Raw genomic sequence first — 26722 nt, forward strand, 5'->3', positions numbered from 1 at the left:
GACAGCCAAACACAGACAACCAAACACAAACACAGATGCTGCTGGCATCAACCACCATTCCTGTATCGCTGGGAACAGCAGGGCGCCCCTCCATTTTTGCCTCCACAATCCACGGATCGGAAATGGGAGATGACTGGTGTGGATCGTTAATTCGGGATCGTTGCCAGCGCCGATCCACAATCAGCTCGATCGGTATTTTTTTTTTGGATCGTGCCCACCTCTAGTTGTGAATAACCACTGACTTGTGAGCCTTCAGATCTTCAAAGATAATAGAGCTTTGTTTGTGCAACATCTGAAGATGGATGACCCATGGAGAGGGGAGTTGTGGTATATTTATTGGGAATCAAGCTGGCTCTGCCCAACATCTACTTGTTGATGCAGAGATCTGAATGTAGCCTTTGGGTGTACAACTTGCATATGCATTAACTCTTTCTGCATTCTATACTTTGGTCTCAAATCACATGTTCAAAGTGTTCAACATTTTGCATTGTATCTCTGCATATATTATGTGAACAGAGTGCAGGAGGTATGGTACCATATAATTTGCCTATTGTTGAATATGTATCTTGGTCACTGATTTTACTGTTTTCCTCTTTTTTCTTGCTCCCTTGCTCTAACTTTGCTAATGGCTCATTTAAACCGCGATCCTCCAGTGAACTGTGTTCTATTCAGTACTGAATTGTGCTGTACTTGCTCCCATTCCTGTCCCTGAACTTTTAGAACAGCTGAAGGCAAGAAACAAAAATTAATGTATGAACAAGCCCTCAAAGGACTTGGGTAATGTTTATGCAATCACTTGTCCTGAAACCCACCTCTGATAATGTTTACATATTCAAAGGGTGAATCAGAGTTTGGAGAAAATGGAAAGTTATTCACCCTCCACTGGCTTTGCTATCCTCTGCTTCTGTGCCTTTGAGAGCAGTTTCAGACACAAACGTTGAACGGGTGAAGCTTTTCTGGGCAGAAATGGAAAATTGGGCCGGGGGGGGGTGTCTCTACCTACTTAATTTCTGCATGCCAGGCTGCTTTTTGTGGTTAGGGAGTAGAACTAAATGAAGAAGTTGGTAACTCGATCAAAAACACAGGTTCTTAATACTCTTCCTAGGAAAACTGATCAGAGTTCATCATTCTATAGAGAAACATTTGAAAGTTTGAAAAATTGGCAGCAATGGCCCTGGAATTCTTCATTCAGGTCAACCTGGCCAGCATTTGGGGAGGGGGGGGGGAGAGATGTGCTGTGCCTTTAACAACTTCAGGACAGGGAGAAATCCAGCAGGGTATGTGTAGAAAAATATCAGTGACTTTTTGCTTTTCAGTTAGCAACCCCGGTTTGTATAGATGATAACTCTGAGACTGGACCAAAAACAATTATCTTGATTCTCTAAATAAGCCCTAACATGCAAATGTATGTTGTAAAGTTGTCAGTGCTATGGGCCTTCAATTCAGCGGAGAGATTCCGCTGGATCTTAGAATGATAACATATCCCAAAATACTGTGCCTGGTTATGGTTCTGTAGTTAGCAATTAAAAATACGCATTGCATAGTTTATGTGTCTGCAACCTTAGATTACTTCCCTTGTTCCCTAACCTCCCGCTGCTTTGTAAATGAAAACGTGATGTACCTTTTTAAAGGAGTCCACAGGAGTGGAATGAAGAAGATAAGTGAAATGAATAAACTGGCTTTAAAAAAAAAAGTGTTATGCAACAGGAATCTGTTCTGAGTTCTCTCACTCTATAATAAGGTCTTCTATGCATTACCAGGAGAAATTAAGGTGGTCATTCTTAGCATCTTCAGCTAAGCATCTTCTACAAGCCCTGATTGGTATTTATTACATACTGCCCTGTGGTTACAATCTGTTGAGAATTACACTTAATTCTGCCCTAAACTAACCCATTTTCTCTTGCATGAGAAGTTGGGCCTGCTGAAAGTCCCCCCCTTTTTTTAGCATAGCTGTTCAACATACAGGAGTACCGTATCTGATGCTTGCTCACACTCAGTCATCAAAAAAGATGCTCCGAAACTGGTGTTCAGTTTTCAGTACCAGAGCTAGAATTGCTGTTACTTTCTCCCAGGAAAACAAAAATATATGTGATAAGGTTCTCCTCAAAAGGTTTGCAAGTTAAAGGCTGCTTAAACTCAAGGTGGAGCTAAAAATAGGCAGAAGGGTACTAGTACAACCAGCCAGGAGGAACAGCGTAACATCTGCCAGCAGCAGCTTTACCTCAATGCACTGGTCATAGCAATGCATTTGTTGCAGAGCTACCACTGCGTTAATGGCCTGTGTGTGCCAGATTTCCAGCCATGTGCAAATCTCAGTGCATCTTTTTAAGCAATGAAAGCTGCTGACATGACTAAATGCCAAGAAACACTGGATCGCTGATTGGCAATGGTTAGATTTGGCACGGAGTGAAGTGGGTCACTTTTGAACCCTGCCCACGAGAATTCTTAAGTTGCCCTTCTGTCCCTGCACTATAATGCTGCAAACTTCTGTCCTTTTCAGAATAATGAACAATCTTCTTTCCAGTCTGCTAGTATGTTTGAATGGCTTTATCTCTGCTGCCTACTGAGCACCGCTGTAGAATATACTCTTCTTCCCCTTTCTTTTGCATTTTCATGTGGCTGCAGTGATGGGTGCTCTCGAGTCCAGAGGGGTGCTGAGGAAAATGAGTGATATGCTGGAGATGATGGTGAAGAGGATGGATGTGCTAGCCAGGCTGGAGAACAGCACAGACTTCCGGAGAGGGGAAGAGATGCATTTTCCAGTGGACAGGTCAGTAGTACTGGTGGGACTGAAATGCTACGAGAGGGTCCTTGTTCCCTGGCAGTTGTGTATGTGGAGTGTCCAGTAGCTGCCTGGTCCCAGTTTTCAACATGTTGATTCTCACTACAGGCCCATATTCAACACGTTATGGGATTGCAACCAAAATTTGCTTCTAATGATGCAATGAAATGCTGGAGCTGCTATACATCTTGCCCATTCAGAGCTAGCTAATCCAAGAGAGAGATGAGAAGGTCACCTCAAGTGGCAGATTTGGGGAGCGACAACTAGGGATGTGCACTTTAGGTTTCTGATTCGGATTTTTAACCTGAATCGAGCCCGATTTGGAAAGATTCGGGATTCCCAAATTGGCCCCAACATTGCTGAGCCAATTTGGGAATCCCAAAGCAAAGCTTTCCAAAGCAATTCATATCGCTTTAGCAAGCTTTGGGCAAAGCAGCAGCAGCCACGCCCGCAGCTTGCTTGCTTTCAAACTTCCCACCCCACCACTTTTTTCCCTCCATGAGAGGGGGATGAAGCTCCCCCTCCCATTGGGTGAAGAAAGCGTGGGGCATCTGAAACTTAAAGCAATACTTTTCTTGCTGCTTGCAAGAAAAGTGGGAAACCCAAATCTTTTCCAGGTGCACTCCCCTAGCGACAACCTTCCTCTGCACCACCCTTGGTCCCTACTTCACCATCACTTCTGCCTGGAAACCAAGGAACTAATGTTTCTTCTCTCCCCCAGGCTTTCAAAAAACGTACCTGACAATTTCCACATGCCCTGCAACACTCAGGCGATCCCTTTCCCTCACATCTCCATCATTTTGTTCCGGTGGTGGCCTAAGGTAGCAAAAGATTTTTAACTGTGACTTTCCTCATTCCTTCCCTGTTCTTCCATCTCACCCTCCCTTCTTGACTGCTTAGCAAGTAAGACTTCAATATTGCCCACAGCAGGTGAGGAAGGAGAAGGAACCAAGGACAGGGTGGGAGGTGGATCCACACAATATATTTACTCAGTCATTAACGTGAATGGCAAAGTCCTTTTCTCCAGTTTGCAAGCTAGCAATACTATCTAATTAAACTGAGAGGCAGAATGTATCATTTTTTCCAAGCTGTGTGTCCACAATTGATATCGCAACATGTAAGAATGGGGCATTCTTTGCTTCACCCTTGAGAGATCCAATAAAAAAGGTTCACCTGGGGGATCTGGCTCAGAATTCTGCTGAGTACCAGCTCACAACCTCTAGATGAGGATGGAAATTAGAAGTATCACCAAAAAAATTGAATAAGAACTACCATCTAAAAGACTGGGTTTAAAATAATGAGATTGGAAGTGCAATCAAAATGTCAGTTCATTTGTAAGATTGATTGTTCATTTTAAAATATGGCGATTTAATTTCATTTCAGCTTTATCCAGCTCTTGAGAAGGTGGATGGTTAATTTCTGATGACTGTGCTGTTGTTAAAAATGAAAGTTACTTTACTTAAGGTGGGCATTGTCATGGAACAAAGCAATTAACAAAGCCCATTAACACCACAATTGTTTAATCTCATTCATTAACGTCAAAATATTACTTGTATTCAAATACTGTATTTGACGTACTTACTGTGCACTGACAGTGGTTCCAACCGAGGGAAAATTAATTGTGTTAAATCATTGAAACCGGTGAATCTTGTCATGATAACTAACTGGGCTTGTTCATTTTATTGGTGCTTAAGTACAACAGCCTTTTCCAGGAGGATTGGAGTCAATAGCTTTTCAAAGACGGGCAGTGCAATCCTGAGGCCTGCTAGGCTGCCAGCGGCCATGCGCTGGCATAACTGCAGTGCCGCCAGTCTGCTCCCTAAGGACTTTGGTGGGAGAGCTGCCAGGTTATGCTAGTGTAAGTCTGGGATATGCTGGCGTAACTCCTAGTTGGCTCCCTGTGCAGTTTCGCCCCCCACCCCCCGTTAGTTGTGGAATTGTCAAGCTGATGTTGTCATCCTTCACTTCCCCCCCTCTTATGCTGGTCTCTGGCCAAACTGGTTTTGTAGGTTTTTCTAGCATTTTACCTTCAACCTGATAAAACCCAGACCTACCCTGCAGAGATGTGACCAATAGAATTGATACCAATATCTGTAGACCAATATTGCTGCAAGAGAAATCTCCAAATTTTGGACTGAATATTGTGGGCACCTCATTGGATGTTGTTCAGATCTGATGGCTTCTAAAAAGCATCGATAGAATCATAAAGTTGGAAGTGACCTTACAGACCATCTAATCCAAACCCCTGCCTAAAGCATCCTTGACAAGTATTTGTCCAGCTGCTCCTTGAAGACTGCTAATGAGGGGGGACCCATCACATCCCTAGGCAGCTGATTCTACTGCTGAATTCCTCTTAAGGTGAAGAAATTTTTCCTAATATCCAGCCAGTACCTTCCCTCCTGTAGTTTAAGCCCATTGTTTCAAATCCTATCCTCTGTTACCAACATGAACAGCTGCCTTCTCTCCTCTAAGTGACAACCTTTTAAATACTTAAAGAGAGTAATCATGTCTCCCCTCAACCTCCCCTTCTCCAAGCTGAACATTCCCAAGTTCCTCAGCCTTTCCTCAAAGGGCTTGGACTCCAGCCCCCTGATCATCCTGGCTGCTCTTCTCTGCACCTGTTCCAATTTGTCCACACCCTTTTTGAATTGAGACCTCTTGAACTGCACAGAATACTCCAAGTGGAGCCTGACCAATGTGGTGTATAGTAGGACAATGACATCATGTGATTTGGATGTATTGCCTCTGTTGATACACCCCAAGACTGCATTCGTCTTTTTTGCTGCTGCATCACATTGACTGCTCATATTTCGCTTCCCATCCACCCGTACCCCCAAGATCTTCTTCATACACACTGCTACTCTGAAGTGTATCCCTCATCCAGTATGCATGCTTTGCATTTTTGTTACCCAGGTGGAGAACCCGGCATTTATCCGTGTTAAATCGTATCTTATCCAAATCTGCCCACTTTTCCAGTGTCTCCTGATTTTGTTGAATTCTATCCCCAAATTCAAGTGTGCTTGCTATTCCTCCCAGTTTGGTGTCATCTGCAAATTTAATGAGTAATCCTTTCACACCCTCATCCAGATCATTTATAAAAATATTGAAAAGCACTGGGCCCAGAAACAAACCCTGTGGCACTCCACTGGACACCTCCTTCCAGTCAGATGTGATGCCATTGACAACTACTCTTTGGGTGCAGTTATCCAGGAAGTTATCTAACCATCCTAGAGTCCAGTCCACAGTTCTCCGGTTTACTCATCAGAACAACATGAGGAAATTTGTCAAAAGCTTTACTGAAATCCAGATAAACTACACTGACAGCGTTTCTGTGATCCAGTAAGCCTGTCACTCGGTCATAGAAGGAGATGAGGTTGGTCTGGCATGACCTGTTGGGATCAAATCCATGATGACTTCCCTGTATTACCATGTTGTCCATCAGATGCTTACAGATTGATTCCTTTAATATCTGTTCCAGTATCTTCCCCGGAACAGAGGTCAGACTGACTGGCTTGTTGTTCCCAGGATCATCATTTTCCCCTTTCTTGAAGATTGGGATGACATTTGCCCTCCTCAAGTATTCCAGCACATCACCTGGCCTGGAAGATGATTGACAAAGGATCTTTAAGCCCTTTTGAAAGTTCTTTAAGTACTCTTGGATTTGTACACATCCAGTGCAGCAAGGTGCATCTTCACAACTTCTCTGCTCAGGTCAACCAGCAACCCCAAAGCCATGCCCTGCCTACTACCATCTCTAGGTGAGCCTGTTCTCTCCAGTTCATAGAGGATTGCTCCATCAGTCGTCATGATGAGCCACAGGGCTGCTGAGAGCTACCATATGGCCATAGACCATAATTCTCATTGAGCCTCCCTACCCAATGCCACACAGACCCAACTCAAACATCATGTAACGATAAATCACATAATTTACCCAGCTCTGTGGTTCCCTGGGTAAGGGCACCAAGAATTGTGTAACCCCTTCCCCCGTCCTAATTAGCCATGACAGCTGGGGAACCTCAATAAATAATAATAGCAACAACAACAGTGTGCCTATATACAAGCTTATATACAGCTTGTATACAGCGTGTTGAGTGAGGCTGAGAGGTGCAACTTCCCTGTGTCCTTTCCCATAGCTGGGGCTGGGGAGGATGTGGCAAACATGTAGAGACCATAGCAGCCAGCAGCAGAGAGAGGACAAGGGAAAGGTCTTCTGGGGAGAGGGAGAGGTGGGTTGGGCTGGCTCCCATTTGGTGATCAAAAATTACCTTCCCTCCTCACATATGTAATCCTCCACGTGCATCTTGCCCTGCTGCTCTGTGCTGTCCTCTGTCTTCCTCACTGAGGTCAAAAAGAGAAGGAGGTGGGGCAGATTCCAGCTCTACGTGGCCTCCATCTCCTCACCCCCAACCCTGTCACAGAGAAGGCAGCATCATGACCTCCCGCGCTCCTTTTCTCCTGCTGCTGACAAACACATCCCTTCCCAACACCTCTTTGAATCAAGGTGCAGGAATGATCTTTTCAGAAAACTGGATGAGACTTGGCCACAGGCTCTGCTTGTGGGCCTGCTAGGGTCCTCTGGTTCCTCCCTGAGAAAAACAGGTGCTGGGTGGATGGTTGGTCTAACCTAGAGTTGTCTTAGAGCCAAAACACACGAGACAAATTACAGGAGGACACGGAAGTGAAGAAGGGAGGTGCCATGTTGGCCAGGAAGCCAAGTTTTAAAAGAGCCACGGAGATCGCTCCTCCGAGGGTTTGTTTATTTCCTCTTCGCCTCCCAAAGGTTCTGTCAGTTTCACCTCCCCTTCTAGGAGGTGAAGAGGAAATAAACAAACCCTCTGAGGAGGGTGACTCTATAGAGAGGGGAAATTGACAAAGCCTTCCAATCTTTCTCTTAAAACTTGGCTTCCCTTCACGTCAGCATCCTTGTGTAATTCATCTCTTGTAGTTTAGCTCTTATTCCTGCCTTCCAGTGCTGGAAGAATTTCCTGTTCTGTTCCTTTAAAGTTCCTTTTTATGACTGAAAGGAATACTTCTCTACTTCCCTGCATAAATACTCATGTAGCACTTGTAAACCCCAGTGCATGGCTACAAGTGAATTGTATGTTATGTATAGAATATCAGATGCTTCTGGGTATAAAATGTATGTCAAAAGTCAAACAGTTAATCATTGTTTATCAACTGTAAAATGTCAGACACCAAGACATTATCAAATACAAAATACCGTACCCCAACACAGCGGTTCTCGACCTTTAGCAACCCCGTATTGATTAAGAAATGCAATGAACTCCCAAGCATGCCTCTCCTCCCTCAGCAGTACATGCTACATGTCAGCGAAAACCTTTTTGTTGTGGCGAGCTGTGTATCCTTCAGAAAGGATTAATGCCTATCCTGAAAACAACACAGTGAGACCCTTATCAGGTACACTTTAAATGCAATAGAAAAGAGCACGAGTCCAGTAGCACCTATAAGACGAACAAAATTTGTGGTAGGGTATGAGCTTTCGTGAACCACAGCTCGCTTCTTTAGCTCAGACCCTACCACAAATTTTGTTACTCTTATAGGTGCTACCGGACTCTTGCTCTTTTCTGCTGCTATAGACAGACTAATACTTTAGCCACTTTAAAAACAAGTTTAAGAAAAATATTTTTATTGTCTGTACACGGTCTAACAAGGTCACGTCACAGAAGACAGCGAATTCTATAAGGCTATTATTCAAAAAGCCTGACCCAGGTTCTAAGTCATCTCCCCACTTGACTGGAAGGGATTTTGCACTGGGGATAGCAAGAAACTTCTTCATTGATTAATTACCTAGCTGGAGGCCTGCAGAAGAGAGGTGGAAAGGAGGCGGGAAAAAATGGTTTACTGATGCTCATAGGAATAGCAAAAGATGAGCATCATACATAACCTGAAGTTTGCAGGTATTCAATTGAAAGTGGTCGTTGGCAGCTATTGCCTATAGACACAGAGTAGCACACCTCCAAGTAAAATAGAGTGAAAAGCAGTTGAATTTTGTGTGTGTGTTACGTGCCGTCATGTCGCCTCCAACCTACGGCGACCCTATGAAGGGAAGACCTCTAAAACATCCTATCATTAATTATGATGTCTATTTTAGGACTGTGTTTGGTGATACTGAACCATCCCTATGGGTTGGCTAATGGTTCTTAGCAACTGCACAGGCTTTCTGGCTAGTCCTCTGAGGTGACCTGGAAGCTGGGCGACTGTGAGTGGTGGCAGCTGTGCAAGCTCCCGTGCCTCGAAAGAAGGGGCAGCTGATTCCATCCCCTTCCCCCGAGGTGGAGCTTCCCCATATTCATGTTAGCTGGATGCCATGAGAAGTGCTCACCCTCTGTCCTTTCCAATGACTTGAAGATCTCCTGGAGCACCCTAATGGAACCCCCGGGAGCCCCATGTTTCAGATTACATCAGGTGCCAAAATCAAATAAAATACTGAATGTTCAGCAAATATCCGTTGTCGGTATCTTTTAAAGGGCAGTTTACGTGTTAAATTCATTTCAGCGGGAACAGAGATGCAAACACAGAAATAAAAAAAACCCTGAAAACTGAATCACTATATACAATCTAGCTCCCTAGCGGGCTTCTTCTTCTTCGTCTTCGTCTTCTTCTTCTTTTTTGAGATTTGACTCACTTTAATAGCATAGTTTGAATAAAAAAGATGTGTGTATGTATTTTTTTTCTTAACAAGGCAGTTCAAAATTAAACAGTTTAGCTACGTGGGCTATGTTGCTTTGGTTCACAAGTCAGGGGCTGTGAAGACATGAACTCCCCCCCCCCCATATGCTTTTTATTAATTTTTAAATAAAGATATATACACATAAACATAACACTACGGGATAGTAAGGGGGTGTCAAGAGAGATAATATAAAACAAAATTGCATACTTATGTATTATATTCATTTTCCATCTCTACAATTCATTCCTCTTTGTAGCTTCTTTTCATTATTCTGAACCTAATTCTCCTGTAAGACTACTGCGCTTAGTTCTGACAAGCATTTTCTTTCCTTTCTTTTTTATTTATTTTTTTCTTCCTTCCCTTTTTCTTTCCTTTCTTTTTTCCTTCCTCCTTCTCTGACCCTTTCCCCTCCTCCTCTTTCTTCCCCTGTCCTCCCTCCTTCCCTCCCTAGAGAGCTTCAGGAGGTGCTAAGCTGCCTATTATCACAAGCTATACAGTTTAAATCCGTAGTGATGCCCAGTCGTGCTTCTTCTCAATTATCTTATTTTCTTTCCCCCCCGGGGGTAAAATGGAACAATTTCAGTTCACCGTTACTTTTTCCAGTGGGCAGACACTCCAGTAAGCCCCAATAAGAAGCAAAGCACATAATAAGCCCTAGGTCTCTGGCTTCATTCCAGTTCAATAGGACCAAGTCTGCTTTTGAGAGAGATGGAAGCCTATTTCCTCTTTAATGCAGCTGCAGATGGCTTTGAGGTTATTCTTTGATTAAGTTGGTAGCAAATAATTGATTAGCTGTGTATTAAGTCAACTGCACTCCCTGTCCCTCCCTTTCTTTTACCCTGGAAACTCTCACCCGCAGAATAAATGTTCAGCCAGCATTCTTTTTTTGCATCCCATCAACCCATCTGGTTTTAAAGTTACCTCTTTAGAAACCAAGAGCAGAAGCTGGAACCCATTGTGCTCCCCATTTTTGCTGGGGTTCACTTGACCCTTACATACTCTGTTAAAAGCCTAGGGGGTGTATTGGATCCAGCATTAGTGCTAGAGAATCAAGTTAATGTAGCTGCAAAAACATTTCTCCAACTCAGATTAGCCCAGAAGATGGCTTCCTACCTTAATTTAGCTGATCTGGCCACCTGGAGCCACATCACAGTAACATCGAGACTGGGCTACTGTAATGGGCTCTACATAGGCCATCCCCTGAAGTCAAATCTGGAGACTCCAGTTGATGCAGAATGCTGCAGCTCAGTTATTATCAGGAGGTAGGAGGGGTATGCGTATTACTCCCAATCTGCAATCATTTCATTGACTGCCCATCACACTTCGGTAAGCCCAGAATTTTTTGCAAAAATTTAGATTGAATGCGTTCGATGACCCAAAGGCCCTAATCCAGATCGGAATACCATACAATAGTTGTGAAATCACTTTGGACTTAAAACTTTTTGAAGCAGCTGGTACAAATTGATTACCTCTGGAGTAAAAAACCCCCGTGCTATAGCTGATGTACTAATGTCAGCTGTCTTCGCTGCATACTTGCGGTGGGTGGACCAAGTCGCATTATATTGAAAATAAATACCTAGGTATTTGAAATATTTAACTTGTTCTATCTCCTTCCTGTCCATGGCCCATTTATATGGTCTCCAAGTTTTAGAAAAAACTAAGATTTTTGACTTGTCATAGTTCAGCGGAAGCTTGTTTTTGGCAAAAAAATTGATACAGCCAATCAGCAAGCCAATTCTAGGGCAAGACAGCAAAACTGTGTCATCAGCGTATAAAAGCTATTGAGCTCAGCTCAAGTTAGTGGCTGTCACATACAAAACTCTTTATGGCCTTGGCCCCTCATACCTATGAGATTGCCTCTCTCCCTATGTTCCATCGCTGCAGCCTCACTCATCTGAGCAGAACCTTCTGCAGGTGCCATCCTGCAAAATCAAGAATTGCTTGTACACACACACATTCTCTGTTGTGGCCCCCATTAAGGAATAGCCTGCCTATTCCATAATGGGGGTTAGGAGGGCCCCACTCAGTGACTTTTGACAAACTATGCCAAACTGCATTTTTCAGGAGTGCTTTTTTACACAGGTAAGAGGGCTATGCTATAAACAAATGTTTCAGAAAGATGCTTTGATAAAGAGACTATGAGCAGAACCGCAAGTGACAAAAGGCACAGGTTGGACACTTGTCAGCTTCCCTCAAGTTTTGATGGGAAATGTAGGCAGCTTGGCAGAATGTTGGACAAGTGACAGTTGAAAAGTCCATTGGACAGCAGTCAGAGAGCCAAGCTGCAAGACCAGGATGCCTACATTTCTCATCAAAACTTGAGGGAAGCAGACAAGTGTCCAATCTGTGCCTTTTGTCACTTGTGGTTCTGCTCAAGGACTGTAGATTATACTACTCTGTACTGTCTGTTGCAGTAAGTATTCTCCTACTAGGTAATTTCTGCACCATTCAACATCATGTCAAACTGCTTGTGCTTTGTTTTAGCATTATTTTAGCTCTGGATCAGATTTCTGCTCCCCCCCCCCCCCCCGGATTGTTTATTGCATGTCCCAGCCATATGTAATCTTCCTTGTGTCTCAGTGAGAAAGGCAGACTATAAATAACATAAATAAAATAAATAAAAATAAATAAGTGGGACATTTAATATGGTGCTAGAGAGGCAAAAGAGGTATCAACGTTAAAGCGCAGAACCTGTTGATTTGCAGAAAAGACTGTTCTGCCTATTTACCCTAAATATCAGATAACAAAAGAAAAATCCCTAAAGTAAATAAAGACTGCATGGTATTAAAACTAGTTGTTGACAGTAAGAACTTCAACTTTAATTAAAATGAGTTCTTCTTCGATATTTGCTTAGTTGCTGAGATATTAGGGAATCTTTATGAACATCCCAACTGTTTCAAAGTGTAAAAAACCTGTCAGCGCACAAGGTCTACAGACAGAAGAGCCTGGGAGATGTTGGTATTATCAGATAATTAATCAATTATTATGCATTGTATGTAAATATAGTTTGTATGTGAAAATGGTTTATATTCGTGCCTGATGTTCTCAAAGTCCCAGGGTCGGGTCCTACTAGGGGCTTGGGTCTTTACGGCTGTCTACAATTAACGCCAACTCGTCACAGGAAAAAGGAGGTGTTTTATTTTTTTTTTTGAGAACTTTGAAAACTGCAGAACTTTTCAAGGAGTGGAAGTGTTCTTTAGTTCTATCATCACAGAAAGTTTTACTAAATTTGGCATTTATCCCAGAATTTGGATGCTATAGAGTTTGATAGCTATTTCACAGAACTCAAGAAATTCATGTCTACTATCAAGTGTTTAGAGAACAACTTTCCCAGTTATTCATCTTCATATGTTTAATTGACCACTTTTCTGCTTGGAAGAAATGCTGTGTCTGTGTTGCCTAGATAAAACTAATGCAGTAGGGTTGTGATGAACCTCTTTCTGTATGCATTTTGAGCTAGCTAGAAACTAAAACCAAAATTGGCTCCAAAAGCAGGCTGGCTAATCCCTTGGAAGGAGTCTCACTCTAATTATTTCTTCAAATACAGTTTGTATCCTACCTCCTGATAGAAATGAACAGTGATAGTTAAGATAGTTAACTTCCACCCTGACAGAGTTATTCCTTTCCTTGACCTGGCCAAGACCACCAGAACACATGTAGCTGCCTTATCCTGTGCCAGACGATCGGCCTATGAAGGTCAGTATTGTCTACTCTGACGGGCTGCAGGTCACCAGTGGCTCAGGTAGAAGGTCTTTCATATCACCTGCTACATGATCCTTTGAACTGGAGAGACTGAGGACTGAACCTGAAGTCTTCTGCATGCAAAGAAGATGCTGTGCCATGAACCACTGCCCCACTCCAAGGGGAATGTCCCCATTGGCAGATCGCAAATTGGCTGATCACTTGAAGTACTGACCCCTCATGCCTGATTAGCAAACGGCGCTGAAAGATCATTCCACCCCAGACAATGGCTTGGATCTACCAGAGTGTTTACAAAAAGAAAGGAAGAGTTTCAGCTTGCACAGTGTGACTTTTCCTCCTCCCAAGAGACAAGAAAGTTGCACTCCACAGAAGGAAATCCTTCCTCTGCAGAAATGCTCCAGTAGACCCTGATATTTTCAGTAGATATCCTGAAAATCTAGTTGCCCTTCAAGGTGCCACTGGACTCGAATTTTGTAGATCCAAACCAGTGTCTCTTCAGAAACGAATAATAATATAATGCTGTTTGATTAGGACTAGCTACAATATCACAAAATAATGATGATAACATTTTGAGTTCCCTTGAAGTCTTGGATGTTAAGCATAAATAAAAAATCAAAGGTGGGGAGAGAAAAAAGATGTTCAGGGCATGATCGAAGGGCCCATAATGTGCCTGCAGTCTAGGAGACCACGAGGTCTTGCAGAATGACAGTGCCATCCTAAGCAGAGTCATAGCCTTCTGAGCCCACTGATTTCAGTGGACTTAGAAGGATGTAACTTGCTTAGGAATTACTTTTTAATAGGCTCAAATCAGATTTTCAATTGCGCCGGAGGCTAAGGGAAAGAAACAGCAAAAGCTAGAGAGTTGCCTTTGGAAACCGTAGGTGCTAGCAGTTCACCAGAGCCTTCTCCAGTCCAGTTTGGAGCACATAGGTTCCTTGTAAGTCAGAAATCACAAGAAAAACCATGATTGCCTTTATATTAACAGAGTTTTTTTGGGGGGAGGGATTTACATGATGCATTAGCTAGCAAATCAATAGAAGCCAAATTGGGTAGCATACGCTGTGGAGGGCATGTAAACCGCCATAAACAAAGTCCAGTAAGAAGACAATATTCTTGTAATTGTGCAATCCCTTTCTTGGGCAGCTAAATGCGGTGCTTCCTTTAAAAAATGGGAAAGAAATACTGCAACACACATGGTTAGGTGCTTTATACATGAAAAGGAATGGGCACTGGGGGGGTTCAAAATACATCATTCCATGAACTTGTCCCGTATCTATTGATCCCTTTTATCCAAGGAGCTCAGGGCAGTGTGTCTGCTTTTCCCCATCTCTATTTTATCCGTACAACAACCCTGCAAGGTAGATTATTCTGAGAGAGAGTGATGGCCCAGCAAGCTTCATGACTGAGTGGGGATATGAAGGAAAGTCTCTGTGGTTCTAGCCCAATGCTTTATTCACTACATAACACCGGTTGTCTTATAGTAGAACCTCCTAAGCCATCCTCATATGGGGATGCTCTATTTTAAGATGGAATAGGATATAGGCGGTTAGTGGCACATCCCTCCCCTTTCCACCTCTGTAGAGGAAGAGTATGCAAGACCAGGAGTAAAAGGTTAAACACCATTAAGTGAGTAGTTCATTGCAGACAACTCCAGAACCTGATTCTAGGCCCGGCTCTGCCATTGCGTAGCTTATACAAGCTCTGAACAGTGCCAGCTTTGCAAGGCTATTGCTTGCTTGCTGCCAAGGTATTATCCTGATTCATTCCCTTGTACCCAGTCCCCTCCTGGGCTTGAAGTCAGGGCATTCTGATGTGTTAAAGAACTACTGGACAGCTCCCAGCTCCAGCTTTGGACAGAGGAGCTGTTGGCTATCTGCCAGGCTTTGCCTGAGCTTCTCTGCTCTTTGGCTGAGAAGGAGAACACTGCAGCTTCCTCTGTTGGCCGAGGGATCAGCACCACATGCCTGGGCTGAGCCTGGGTCTGGTTGTTGGAGAGTGCAGGGCAAAAATGGAACAGCTTTGCCCGGGGTAAATAAAGTAGCTTAGGGGCGTCCTTGTCCTGATGTAGCATCTTCTTTACCTCTCCTTCTCCAGGGCTAGGGGAAAGGAGATGGGCCTTTTAATTCTCTCTGCGTTCAGATGTAAACATGTTCATTTAAAAGGTGTCAATTTCAAGGGAACCTTTTGGGTGTGAATAATACTGACACATTGTTTTCTTGTTTCTGGCACTTGGAACAGAGCAGCCTGCAATACCGCTTTATCAAAATTGGTTTCTGCAGAGGGCTCAGCGACTGAAATGCAGATCCCAAATCAAATTAGAATGGCTCAGATTTTCAATGCACCTTCGTGAAGAAGAATGAGAATGGAACCTCGGGGCACTCCTCTGAGGGGCTGCGCAATTGATCACTTAGCTGCGATGCGGCCGCCTCCTGGGTGGAAACTCAGCAGCGGTCCTGAGGCAGCAATATTGCACAACAGGCGTTTGTGGGGTAGCAAGTGGTGAAGAATGGCTGTTGTTGCAGGCAGCTCGGAGGAGGAAAGGAACCGTAGTAAAGAGCACATCATTCACGCTATCCATGCTGAAAGCCTGGCAGGATGTCAAGCAGTGCTGGCAGTGGACTAGAATGGCTTTCAAAGCTGACAGTGCTGGATTTCAGTTCAGACAAAGGTTTCTGAATAGATGGTGGGTGAGAGTTGTGGGGGGTCTTCACTTTGTATTGTCGAAGGCTTTCACGGCCGGAGAACGATGGTTGTTGTGGGTTTTCCGGGCTGTATTGCCGTGGTCTTGGCATTGTAGTTCCTGACGTTTCGCCAGCAGCTGTGGCTGGCATCTTCAGAGGTGTAGCACCAAAAGACAGAGATCTCTCAGTGTCACAGTGTGGAAAAGATGTGGGTCATTTGTATCTACTCAGGAGGGGTGGGGTTGAGCTGAGTCATTCTGTAAGAGTTTCCCAGGGTGTGGAATGCTAATGGCGGGAGGCTTCACTGTATCCTGAGGAGGTTCTTTTGCATATGGATTGGTGCTTGATGTGCTAATCTTCTCTGCAGGGCTATTGTCGGGTGTGGAGTGTTTTGTTGGCCTGGTGTTTTTCAGAACTGGAGCCCATGCTCTGTTCATTCTTAAGGTTTCTTCTTTCCTGTTGAAGTTTTGCTTATGCTTGTGAATTTTGGTGCTACACCTCTGAAGATGCCAGCCACAGCTGCTGGCGAAACGTCAGGAACTACAATGCCAAGACCACGGCAATACAGCCCGGAAAACCCCCAACAACCATCGGTCTTCACTTTCTTTGGGGCATAGTTCTCTCTCTCTCTCTCTCTCTCTCTCTCTCTCTCTCTCTCTCTCTCTCTCTGAGTAGAAAAATCTATGGATGTCTGACTACGATTGGCACTTTTTCCCATTCTTCTTCTATGCCTACTTCTGTGCATCCTGGTGTACCGAAATGTATCCTCAAACTATTCATAATGCTGGAATTTCATGACTGAAACTCCTGACTTCTAATTTGGACCAGAGTGAGGGAAGATGCTGGATCGTAACTACAGTTCTCTCCCCGCTTGCACTATTTCCCTAATTAGAAATGCCCCTTACCCAGGCTGCTTTAAGTCTCAATAGGGAAAAAAAGATTGATAACCATATAGTGTCCTGACCTGGATGGTTCAGGTTAATGCAGTCTCACCAGATCTTGGAAGCTAAGCAGGGTTGGCATGGGTGAATGGGACATCACCAAGGACGACCAGGGTCGCTACGCAGGCAATGCCAAACAACCTCTGTTAGTTTCTTGTTTTGAAAAACCTATGGCGTTACCATGAGCCCTGTGGCGCAGAGGGGTAAGCTGCAGTACTGCAGCCCAAGCTCTGCTCATGATCTGAGTTTGATCCTGGTGGAAGCCGGGTTCAGATAGCCGACTCAAGGTTGACTCAGCCTTCCATCCTTCTGAGGTCAGTAAAATGAGTACCCAGTTTCCTGGGGGTAAAGTGTAGAGGACTGAGGAAAGCAATGGCAAACCACCCTGTAAAAAGTCTGCCAATAAAACATCGTGATGTGACATCCCCCCATGGGTCACTAATGGCTCAGTGCTGCACAGGGGACTACCTTTACCTTACCTTATGGAGTCACCTTAAGTAGGCTGTGACTTGACAGCACTTTATACCTTACCCACATGGTATCTATCTCTCTGCCCTACCAAAGGCAGAGGGGGCATTTCTGAACAGGGTAATGGTGTGGGAAGGGAATAGGTAAAACTGCCCTTCCCCAATGCTGTGGCCCTGAGTCTGATTTCCCCCTCCCTGCAGCTGTTTCTAGGGTCACCCTGGGAATTCCAATCATGGATCATGATGTCATTTGGCCTTTAGTAGTAGAACCTTTTCTTGGCATGGAGATGAAAGTGATGAAGAATCTTCTGCATCTTGGGCTACTATACAAGAATAAGTGGAAGGCCATTTATATATGTTTTAGTACTCTTTCCCCCCTCCTTAACTACGGATATGGTATTAGGTGGTATGGAGTTTCACCCTGACTGAATTTCCCTTTGAAAGATTTGGTAGATGAATTAAGCTTGTGCTAAGGACTTGACTTGACATATTTGGGACAAAGAACATGAAGGAATCCTCGCCCCCCCCCCTGCTCTCAGTCAGGTTGGTTTGTGGTCGTGGGTTTTTTTGCTTTTCTCCAAGGTGTCTGCTTTGGCTCACTCATTTAAATCATCTAGATCTTCTGCTCTGCAAACGCCATTCTGCTGTTTTTCTTGCACAGTAACGACAGTTTCACATCTTATACTGTAACAAATCTGAACACTGGATTGGGAACAGTAGCCTGTTCTAGCTCTCTGATGCGTATACCTGTATGGTGTATGTGTTTTCATACCTATGATAAGTAGGTATGAAAACACATAGGCCAAACTTGCTTAAGATTTTTTAAATGCATTTCTAAAACAAAAAGAGTAATGAGCTGAGCAATCCTGAGAACTAGATTGTATATTTGATCAAGGAGGGTAGACAGTCCTGCTTCCAATACCTACACAACAAGTATTGCCTATCAGCGTTAACCATATGAGGAAGGTCCTGGCATGGGACATTCTGGAGAGTCTTTCTTGGGAAACTCTCCTCTGGCATTCTGGAAGAGTGACCTGATTTCATCCCGTGCACAGTTTTGCATTTCAAAGAGAAGCTGGCGTTGCAAGTCAAATGCAATCAGAAACAGCTCTTTGCCTGTCGCTGCCAAGCTGCAGGAACACCCAGCCTCAGATGGCCCTGTGTGGCAGCAGGGATCGAACTAGATGACGGAGCCAGTGTGGTGGTGATGGGGGAGACTCAGGCTCAAGTTCTCCTCTGGTTGAGAAGCTCACGAAGTGTTCTCAGGCCAGCCACTGTCCTTCAGCCTGACGCACCTTGCCAAGTTGTCAAGGAAAACACCCCACCCATGTAGGAGCTCCTTGGAGGAAGGATGGGATGTAATAGCAATAACAGTAACAACAACAACAATAACATTCGATTTATATACCACCGTTCAGAGCAACTTAATACCTACTCAGAGTGGTTTACAAAGTATGTTGTTGTTATTATTATCCCCACAACAATCACCCTGTGAGGTGAGTGGGGCTGAGAGAGCTCAGGAAGAGCTGTGACTGACCCAAGGTTATTCAGCCGGCTTCAAGTGGAGGAGTGGGGAATCAAACCCAGTTCTCCAGATTAGAGTCCCGCCACACTTAACCACTACACCAAACTGTAAACAGGAAGAATGAGAAGCCCCTTCCGCCTGTCAGTCTCTCCAGCAGAAAGGATGCTCTTCACATAAGGGGGGGGGGGCTATCTGCGTTCAGTATTTTATTCTTCTAGGGTAACAGGAAGTCTCATTTAGTAACTGAACTTGATCCCTCTCTTGAGTGATCAAGATGGGTATCCATGTTAGTCTGTCTGTAGCAGCCGAAAAGAGCAAGAGTCCAGTAGCACCTATAAAACTAATAAAATTTGTAGTAGGGTATGAGATTTCGTGAGTCACAGCCCACTTCTTCAGAAGCTGTATCTGAAGAAGTGAGCTGTGACTCATGAAAGCTCATACCCTACCACAAATTTTGTTAATCTTATAGGTGCTACTGGACTCTGGCTCTTTTCCTCTCCTGAGTGTTCCCCTTGACATCTGAGCCAAGGATGGGGCTGGCAAACAGAAAATGCTGGGTTTTTTTGGTATGTTACTGGCAAACCACCCCACAGTTGATGCAAGTTCAACTCTCATTGCAAGATGCAAGTTCAGCCCGTGTTACGACTCTCGTTACAAGATTTGGTTTTATTCATTCTGTATTTTGACTTGTAGGTATCTGTTATGCCCCCCCCTTACCTCTGCCCAATGATAAGACCAGGTTAAAATCTAGATAATGTAGGCTAACTTGTTTGGAGAATTGGGGTGTATAATATAATGGTGCAAGGATAGGACTAGATGCCTATCAGTTTCTTTCCGTGCTTCTTGCACTATAGCAGTGTCATTGTCTAGTATTCAAAGAAGAAGAGAAGAAAATCCTGCAGGGGGCAGCAAGCTCTTGATGGACAGGACTGTCTGTAGGGGGAGCACTTTCGGTCTTAAGGACTTTTCTCCCTTGTCTGCCTGCAGACTGCTGATGTTAATCCATAATCTGTTTGATGTCCTGACTATTGGAAAGGCACTCTGCCCACAGTTCTAAACATACAACGCCCACAAGCAATTTCGGAAGATGTTCTGTGGCAGTAGGCAAGTTTTGATGGCAAAATCCTGGGAATGTACACAATCAGCTCTACCATATCTCTAAAACAAAAGCAAGTGAACTTGCAATGCGTCCATGTCCTAAATGGCAACATGGTTGCCTGGAAGAGACAGCTGCTGTGTCACAGAGACTGGCTTGCCCTGTTACAGATGTGGCCTTGTAGTTAGCAGAAGGTATGCAGGAACTTCATTGGTTGGTTTCTGCTCATTATTTCTGTTTTAATGGGTGGCCTCCGAGAGGCATGTTCTGCTTGTGGCCAATTAATCTTGAGACTCTAATTACTTCCAGAATCCAGTTAATTTCCACAAGCTCCAAGCATTCCTTTTTAGCCGAGTTATTACAACATGACTTCGTACCCTGCCTGTTCTTAATAGCTCACAACATAATGCTTAATGGGAGACATCGTTGAATCTACTGCCTTCCAGTTTGGCTCTGTTCATTTCTTAAATGATTGCCAAAGATAGACTGTCTTTAGATAAATCATTGAGACGCTCCGTGCCACTTCCTTTAGATCTATATAGACGCCTTTGCAAAGAAGATTGGTCTTATTAGGTCATTGCAGTTAGGCCAGTTTGAGCCGTATCCTGTCTCTGCAACAGCAGCCAATACTAAAAATGGCAAGGGAGTCTGTAACAGTCATGAACTTTAGTTCCTGCCTATCACATCTAGGATCTAGCTGGATTTTTACTCTGGCTACTAATAAACCAGCCCCTGGGATCCTTAGGTGCATAAATTCTTTATGCCTTTGAATCCCATGCATCCCCATGTCAGTTACCAAGTAAGGAAGCTAAAGTATATGCAGAGACTAGGAGATTTTCCTGGTCCAGCAAAACTAGAGAGGAGAAAACATGCCACTCACACAGTGTGGGAAACACAGCTATTTGTTTGATGAGAGCCATCACTTGATAATGTGCATGTGTGCACATTATCAGTGGATCAGTCATCACTAGAGGCGGGCATGAACTGAAATATGAACTGAAGTTCATCATGAACCGGGCCGATTCGTGGGAGCTCATTTCTCATGAACTGTGACGAATTTTAGCCTGGTTCGTTTGGTTCGTATTTCAGTTCATCACTGCAGACAGTCTAGCACTGATCAAGCACTTTCCTAGGCAACGGGGGTGGGGGGGTGGGATCTCTGCAGACCTTCTTCTGACCTGGAAGTGACGTTTTCAGGAACCGAATGAACTGGTTCACGAACTGGGGCAAGTTTGTAAAGGTTCATGGTTTGTGAAACACGACAAACCACGAACCACATGGTTCAGAATTTTCCCAGTTCATGCCTATTTCTAGTCATCACAATTCAATCTCTGCTCAGGTCCAACAAGACAGGAAATCACAACTTCGCAACAGTTTCGCTAGTGTGATAAACATCACATAGACGAGTTTTCAAGTCTATCCACTCTAACATTCTGTCTCCAGCTGTTCCTGGGCAGCCCACAAGCATGGCATGATAGCATTTCGTTTCCCCAGTCTGGTCCCCAGCAATTGTCGTTGTAGTGTGTAAAGTACAGTTCTGCCCTGAGTCTGCATCTCAGTAGCCGATATGGGCAGCATTAGTCCCCATGGAAGAAATGATTTAAGTATGCCATGCATACATAGTGCTGTGAAAATCATTCAATTCAATCAACTTCACCTCAAGTACAGTGACTGAATTGATTTGTGGATTGTGGCCACAGAGTAGAGATTTTCTACTTCCATGAAACTACTCTGGTGCTATTGATTCCCAGTCTAGATTATGCTCCAAAGTAGATTATGCTTCACAGTATGTGGACGTTATCTATCAATCACGTACACCATGCAAAAATGCATGCATAAATCCTCATATATAATATTCCTCATCCATCCTCCAAACAATCCTGGCTAGGGTTGCCAGCTCCAGGTCAGGAAATTCCTGGATATTTGAGGGGTGGATCATGGAAAGGGTGGGTTTGAGAAGGGGAAGGACCTCATCAGGGTATAATGCCACAGTATCCAGACTCCAGATCAGCCATTTTCTAATAACGACAACAACAACATTCGATTTATATATCGCCCTTCAGGACAACTTAATGCCCACTCAGAGGGGTTTACAAAGTATGCCATTATTATCCCTACAACAAAACACCCTGTGATGTGGATGGGGCTGAGAGAGCTCCAAGAAACTGTGACTGACCCAAGGTCACCCAGCTGACTTCAAGTGGAGTGGCGGGGAATCAAACCCCGTTCTCCAGATTAGAGTCCTGCCGCTCTTATCCACTACACCAAACTGGCTCTCATAGGAACTGATCTCTATGGCCTGGAGATCAGTTGTAATTCTGGGAGATCTCCACCTGGAGGCTGCCAACCCTAATCTTGGCAAAGAAACCTCTGTTTTTCCATTTTACACATTTTGGTCTAAAGCAGCAAACAAATCATTCCCCAGTGAAACTAAGTGATTACATGTTTTAATGAAAAACCTTAATGCAAGGCTAAACCTATATTTACTTGTTCGCTTCACTTCATATTAGGGTATTTCATATTAAAATGGTCTTGTGCTGCATCCTAAAAATGCTTGTGGACATACAAACTTCCCTGAGAATGGTCTGAAGGCATACGGTCCAGCAAATTAAACCTTGTTGAAATTCAGCAGGTCTGCATCTGGCAGACCCCCTGGAAACCCTATGGAAGCCACTTTGGCTTCCACGATGGAAGAAAGGTGACATATAAATATAATTTACAAGGAAAGTAAGAGATTCTGACCTGAACCAGTCACAGGTAGTTGCACCATCACTGCCCCCCCCTACTGAATATTCCTTCATTTTCCACTCTTTTCTCCTCTTCCCTTCACACCATTTGCTGTGCACAAATACCTCAGCACTTTGATCTTTTCTGTTTCTTTCCAGATTGCTCAGTACAGAGAGAGTACAGAGGCATCTCTCTACATTAATATTTGTGGGCGAAGTGCCAACTGTGGACATGTGGAGCCAGGGCTTGCAATTTTATCTCAGGCCATTTATGGAGGGAAGCCATTGTGTGTGTGTGTGTGTGTGTGTGTGTGTGTGTGTGTCTGTAATGGGAGATGTAAAGTGAACGAATCCCCTTGTCTTTTAAATCAGCCTCTGAAATCTCATGTAGGGCACCCAGTTTCCAGGGTAAATACCACGAAGTGTAGGCATAGGTAGGTTTATTCAGCAGCTGGTTGTTCTGAAGGGGAGGAAGGAATAAATGAAAGGAAGGGAAATAAATAACTATTGCTGAGTTTCTTAGCAGTAGCTTCCATTCTGGAACAGCCCTTGATAAGATAGGATGATGGAGTCCCTGATATCTGGAAAGCAGTGCTTGGATCATGTTGACGACTCGCTCCCATGGCAGTGTCAAGAGTGTCCCAGTTTTGACTCCAGCTTTCCTTTCTTGCCTCTTCTCCAGCTGCATCGTTAAGTTCACAATAGTTAATACATGTGTGACATGTGCTGTCCTTCTGCCCAGCCTACGCCTATAGCATGGAACTTTCAAGAGCTTTCTACGAGGGCACTTCTCTCTGACACATTCAAGGTTTCCTCCACTTCTTTGTAAAGGACAGCAGGGGACCTGCAGGCTGAAGACCGAGTAACAAAGCGGGCAAGCAAGCAGATATGGACAGTCTGTGAGCAACCCGGGTTTTGCTCAAGAAGCAAGTTGGTAAGACTGAGCAGCCAGCTCAGCCAGGATCAAGTAGAAGCCTATCCCCACCCCTTTGCGTCACGCGATGACAACATCTGGAGCTGCCGTACCATCTTCTGGCCAGCTTCACTGATGGTCCTTATTTTATGTTTCTTGTTTATAAAATAATATAGGTGTGAATAAGCAAGAGCTACAAGGCACCTGGAGGTTGCCAGAGGCCTTACCTCATCGCTATATTTCCTTTCATTCAAGCAAGTTGTATTGAATTCCTTCCACCGAAGTACTACACACTGCCTAGTATTTCCAGTTTGGATTCTCTTATCATCATTCTTTAGTGCTGAGGGGCTTTAGTGTATGTGTCTGAGGCAATGCTTCAACGTGTATGCCACTCTCAAGGTTACTTGGGACCCCTTGCTGTGTACTGAGGGACAGTATCTTGCAACCCTGGTGTTACCTTCTTTCTTATTTTGACCAATTGATAAGCATCTTGGGCAAAGGATGGGGTTCCGTAGATAGCCCAGGGTTTAATGTCCCATGCCAAGTCATTAGCTCATGCTTCTGCATTATGTACTCAGGGATCAGGCAGATGAATGGGAAGGCATCCTTGCCCTCTTCCCCACACGCAAAGGAGAGCAGTCAACACTGCAGAGCCATGAAAGTGTTTCCAAATCCCCACCTGATGCCTACACCTTTAAATGTTTGAGGGCTGTTTATAACCAGTGCCCTCTCCTACCTTTCTTTGCTATATGCTGTAGGGTAAAGGTTCCTGTTGGCCACCACATGTGGGGAAGGAGAGTGGGTGAAAAAGGAATAATGGAAGGGGGGAGATCGCAGCTGGCTCTTATCCTGTCGGTGACATAGCACAATTGAATGTGTAGGCATCTTCTTAGGACAAAAAGAAAAGGTATTCCCCTGTGCAAGCACCGAGTCATTACTGACAAAGATCTACAATATTTATTTAGTTATATTTATTTAGATATTACTAGCCTGCTTTGTTTCCCAATGAGGCCCCAACATCATTTCCCTCTCCCCTGTTTTATTCTCAGAACAACCCTGTGAGATAGGTTAGGCTGAGAGAGAATGACTGGCCCAGTCTCACCAAGCACGCTTGTGTGGCAGAGTGGGGTTCATACCTCCATCTTCCAGATTCTGGTCAGACACTCTAGGCACTACACCACGATCCAGCATGGTGATGGTTGCTAATTCCGCAGCACAATGCAATCACCTACCTCTTCTGTTTACGTTATTTTCCTCTTTTACACAATATTTCCCCCCAGATCTACTTTCATCATTCCTAGAGGCATAATCAAATCTGACTGAAATCTTCCATATTTCTTTATTTCTTCTGTATTTTCTTATTCCTTGCATGAGATTTCTTCTTACATTGCCAAAGCTACTACAGTCATTGGGCTGCTGTTCCATGATCCTGATGGTCTGCCTGCTGGTATTGGTACATCTAGCTCAGTATCGTCTGCTCTGATTGGCAGTGGCTCTCCAGTGGAAAGTCTTTTTCCACATCTGCTACCTCAGATTCTAGAGTTAGAAATGCCAGAGATTGAATCTGGAATCTTCTTGATAAAGCTGCATATACTTTCCCCATGATCCACACCCCATTTCCTACTTAATAAACCCTGAAGGATACATTTTGGTGGTTGTGCACCATTGTATTACAGTTTCATCTCTTCAGAGAATTGCTGTGCTTTTGGACAGACCCAAGTAAGTTGCAAATTATTTCACTTTGGGAGCTGCGAAGTTCAGAGCCTCATAGAACATAGTCCAGGTATTGGTCAAAGGTCCCTGGGCATCCAAGTGCCAGCCGGTTGCTCATAGGTCCCTCACTGCTGGCATAAGGTCTGTAGAAAGAAAAACTGGACGTCCTTTTCAACATCAGGAGTCTCTTGGCTCTGGGAACGTTATTGTTGTTGTTGTTATTGTTATTTTATTTATAGCCTTTCTCATTGAGATTCAAGGTGGATTATACAGTACAAGTACATATAATGTAATCAATAGCTGGGACACTGACTGAGCAAAATACAATGGGATCAACAGTTAGGGTATTCAATGAAAAATGCAATACAATAGGGTATGGTAGCAGTAAATTTGAAAACAAGCCTAAAGCTAAACACAGAGAAACAAAGCATAATTAATTAACATGACATCTTTAGCAACGTTAAACTACCCAGTTGAACTACCCAGTAGGAGCATATCTACATCATGAGACAGTACCAATAGCAAAGTCTACAGTCCCCGTCCCTTACCAAGATCTCTTTTTGAGCTATTTCTTATGATTCAGCACTATAATCTGAGTAGAAAGCCCTCCTGAGTAATTCATTCTTGCGTAGTTTGTGGAAGGCCAGGAGAGTGGGAGCTTTCCTGACCTCCTCAGGCAGGCCATTCCATAAAGTAGGGGTTACCACAGAGAAAGTGTACGTAGGGGCAGCTGTTGATTTTGCTTGACTGCAGAGTGGTATCTGCAGAATGCTCTGTTCAAATGAACAAAGCTGCTGTGGCAGAACATAGGGAGGGAGTTGGTTGCACAGATATGAGGGGCCAAGGCCATGAAGGGCTTTGAATGTGGAGGTCATGATCTTGAATTGACCCAGTAACCGAGGGGTAGCCAATGGAGTGACTGAAGAATGGGAGTGATATGCATGCTTCATCTAGATCCTGAGAGTCAATAAGCGGCAGCGTTTTGCACCTGCTGGAGTCTCCCAGCTGAATTTGAGGGGAGACCTATGTAAAGCACATTACAGTAGTCTAGTCCAGAGGTTACAGTGGCCTGAATCCAGGCGGCCAGACCAGCTGTGTCAAGGTAGGGGAGCATCTGCAGCTCAATCTCCAGCTCCTGCAGGGCAAAGAGAGATCAGTCGCACACTCAGCCTCACAGGGTTGTTGTGAAGACAAAATGGGAGAGAGGAGAACAATGTGAGCCTCTTGATACCATGGCTATGCAACAACTCTCAGCTCCAAATGCAGTGTTAGTTTGTGAGACCCAACCCAAGGAACCACAGAATCTTTGCAAAGGATGGTTTCAATTATATTATGAAGTATAATAACCCCTTAAAATCCTCTCCAAAGGAGATCTAACTTTGCAGCTGATCATCTGCATATAACTTTTCACCACATGGCAAGTCAGATCATTACCATGCTATGCTTCCTTTTGCTTGCCAGTGGCTTGGGTGGGGAGGGGAGTGA

The 26722-nt window shown here is 44.1% G+C and overlaps 1 protein-coding gene across 2 annotated transcripts in view; it reads left to right on the forward strand.

Moving 5' to 3' along the window:
- Positions 1–26722, forward strand: part of MGAT5B (alpha-1,6-mannosylglycoprotein 6-beta-N-acetylglucosaminyltransferase B) — a 268434-nt gene that overhangs the window by 111197 nt on the left and 130515 nt on the right. For both annotated transcript variants that reach the window (XM_054978295.1, XM_054978294.1), the window contains exon 3: positions 2626–2770. In XM_054978295.1, coding sequence (XP_054834270.1) covers positions 2626–2770 — 145 coding nt within the window. The remainder of the gene's footprint in view (positions 1–2625; positions 2771–26722) is intronic.

This window comes from Eublepharis macularius, chromosome 4, assembly GCF_028583425.1.
Source record: "Eublepharis macularius isolate TG4126 chromosome 4, MPM_Emac_v1.0, whole genome shotgun sequence".
Taxonomy (NCBI): Eukaryota; Metazoa; Chordata; class Lepidosauria; order Squamata; family Eublepharidae; genus Eublepharis; species Eublepharis macularius.